We start from the raw sequence: 2,500 nt of genomic DNA, 5'->3' as shown, positions 1-2,500 counted from the left end.
GAGATTGGGTGAAAAGCCAAAATGTGCAGTTTTGGCAGCCAAATATGTGTCCTCCTGCCACAACCTGAGGGACAGCCAGTGAAAAATGCAAAGTAATATTATTAGTATTAGTATTGATAATATTTCCCATTTAGCTTAGTTTTGTTTTGTCTTTCATACCAGGTCATATGTCTTCTCAAGTCATATTGACACTGGTCTACTACTGTTGCTTTAATTTATTGTTGTTCTGATTAATATTGTTGTTGTTGTTAATGGTAATCCCATGTCCACTACTACTGTTATTATTGCTGTTGGTCCCACCATTTATTTATATATAAATATATATATATTTTGTATATATATACATATATATTTGATTTTTATTTTTCGATATGTATACTTTGACAATGTAAGTAATAACGAACCTACCATGTCAATAAAGTCAATTGAATTGAATTGAATTGAATTGAGAGACAGAGAGAGAGAGAAGCTGAGACAGAGATAGAGAGACAGGGGGTTCTGACCTGTGTGTCTGCGTTGGTGTCTCTTCAGTTGATCTGATCTGGAGAATCTCCGTCCGCAGTCTGTGAAGTCACACTGATACGGCTTTTCTCCTACAATCATAATCCTCATCATCATCACCACCATCATCATCCTCATTATCACAACCACCAGGCCAGTGAGAAGCTGTAAAGCAAATTACTGTTGTCTGTATGTTGTCTATATGGGGTGTACTGACCCGTGTGTTTCCTGCCATGCATCTGCAGGTGGGAAAGTTTGAAGTATCTCTTATTGCAGCCGGGGTAGGCACACACAAACGGACGCTTCTCATTGGTCTCTGATGACCTCACCACAGACGGTGTGATACCAGGCACCCGCCGCACATCCTGAGAGAGAAAGAGAGAGAGCGAGGTAAAGAGAGCAAGAGGGAGAGAGAGAGAGGGAGAGAGAGAGAAATAAAGAGAGAGAGCGAGAGAGGGAGAGATAGAGGTAAAGAAAGAGAGAGAGAGAGAGAGGGAGAGCGAGAGAAAGAGAGAGAGAGATAGAGGTAAAGAGAGAGAGAGAGAGATAGAGGTAGAGAAAGAGAGAGGGAGGGAGGGAGGGAGGGGTAGAGAGAGATGGAGGGAGAGAGAGTGAGGAAGAGTGAGAGAGTAGGTGTGTGTGTGTGTGTGCGTGCGTGTTTGTGCGTGTCGGACCCTGACCTGTAGTCCTCTGAAGAGGCCGTGTGTGTGGATGTGGTACTGGGCACTACAGCTGAGGACCACCGGAGGAGGGGGGGCCGTGGGGTCACTCTCATATCCTGTCCCATGACTGTAAGGGCAGCAGAGGTGGGGCTGGGGTGAGCACAGTGCAGTACAATAACAACAAGACTGAACATCTAACAACATGCTACTCTAACAGTCAGTGATGTCACACTTCTTCCAGGTATTCCTGTTGGAGTGAGAGGGAGGGTGGTGGACGAGGGTCAGAGAGGAATGCTTCTATCTGTTATCCTCACACCTTCAACCTGTCCTCTGTTCAGGGACATATCAGTTCCAACTCCTGTGTTGATCTTGGTGAGGGGGTGTAAAATTGAGGGAGAGAGAAGTGAGAGAGAAGAGAGAGAGAAAGAGGGAGAGACAGGGAGAGAGAGAGAAAGAGGGAGAGACAGGGAGAGAGAGAGAGAGAGAGAGAGAGAGAGAGAGAGGGAGAGAGAGAGGAAGAGGGAGAGACAGAGAGAGAGAGAGGAAGCGGGAGAGAAAGAGGGAGAGAGAGAAAGAGGGAGAGACAGGGAGAGAGAGAAAGAGGGAGAGACAGGGAGAGAGAGAGGAAGCGGTAGAGAAAGAGGGAGCGAGAGGGAGAGAGAGGAAGAGGGAGAGAGAGAAAGAGGGAGAGACAGGGAGAGAGAGAAAGAGGGAGAGACAGGGAGAGAGAGAAAGAGGGAGAGAGAGAAAGAGGGAGAGACAGGGAGAGAGAGAAAGAGGGAGAGAGAGAAAGAGGGAGAGACAGGGAGAGAGAGAAAGAGGGGGAGACAGGGAGAGAGAGAAAGAGGGAGAGAAAGAGAGGGACAGAGGCAGCAGCTGTGTATTCATTTCATTGTACTTTCATCCCCGCCTTTCTATCCCCCTGGGCAGCAGACCAAATCTTACCTCCCTCCTCCGTCCTCCCTCCTCCCTCCTCTGTCCTCCCTCCTCTGTCCTCCCTCCTCTGTCCTCCCTCCTCCGTCCTCCCTCCTCCGTCCTCCCTCCTCCGTCCTCCCTCCTCTGTCCTCCCTCCTCCGTCCTCCCTCCTCCCTCCTCCATCCTCCCTCCTCCCTCCTCTGTCCTCCCTCCTCCGTCCTCCATCCTCTGTCCTCCATCTTCCCTCCTCCCTCCTCCCTCCTCTGTCCTCCCTCCTCTGTCCTCCCTCCTCTGTCCTCCCTCCTCTGTCCTCCCTCCTCCGTCCTCCCTCCTCCGTCCTCCCTCCTCTGTCCCCCCTCCTCCGTCCTCCCTCCTCCCTCCTCCATCCTCCCTCCTCCCTCCTCTGTCCTCCCTCCTCCGTC

The 2,500-nt window shown here is 50.2% G+C and overlaps 1 protein-coding gene across 2 annotated transcripts in view; it reads right to left on the bottom strand.

The window, feature by feature from the left end:
• wt1b (WT1 transcription factor b) overlaps positions 1-2,500 on the bottom strand; it is a 20,354-nt gene that overhangs the window by 3,927 nt on the left and 13,927 nt on the right. For both annotated transcript variants that reach the window (XM_055862107.1, XM_055862192.1), the window contains exons 5-7: positions 1,182-1,290; positions 719-866; positions 504-593 (exon numbers count right to left, since the gene is read on the bottom strand). In XM_055862107.1, coding sequence (XP_055718082.1) covers positions 504-593; positions 719-866; positions 1,182-1,290 — 347 coding nt within the window. The remainder of the gene's footprint in view (positions 1-503; positions 594-718; positions 867-1,181; positions 1,291-2,500) is intronic.

The sequence above is a fragment of the Salvelinus fontinalis genome, chromosome 1 (genome assembly GCF_029448725.1).
Source record: "Salvelinus fontinalis isolate EN_2023a chromosome 1, ASM2944872v1, whole genome shotgun sequence".
Taxonomy (NCBI): domain Eukaryota; kingdom Metazoa; phylum Chordata; class Actinopteri; order Salmoniformes; family Salmonidae; genus Salvelinus; species Salvelinus fontinalis.
This window is presented reverse-complemented; position numbering and strand designations above follow the sequence as displayed.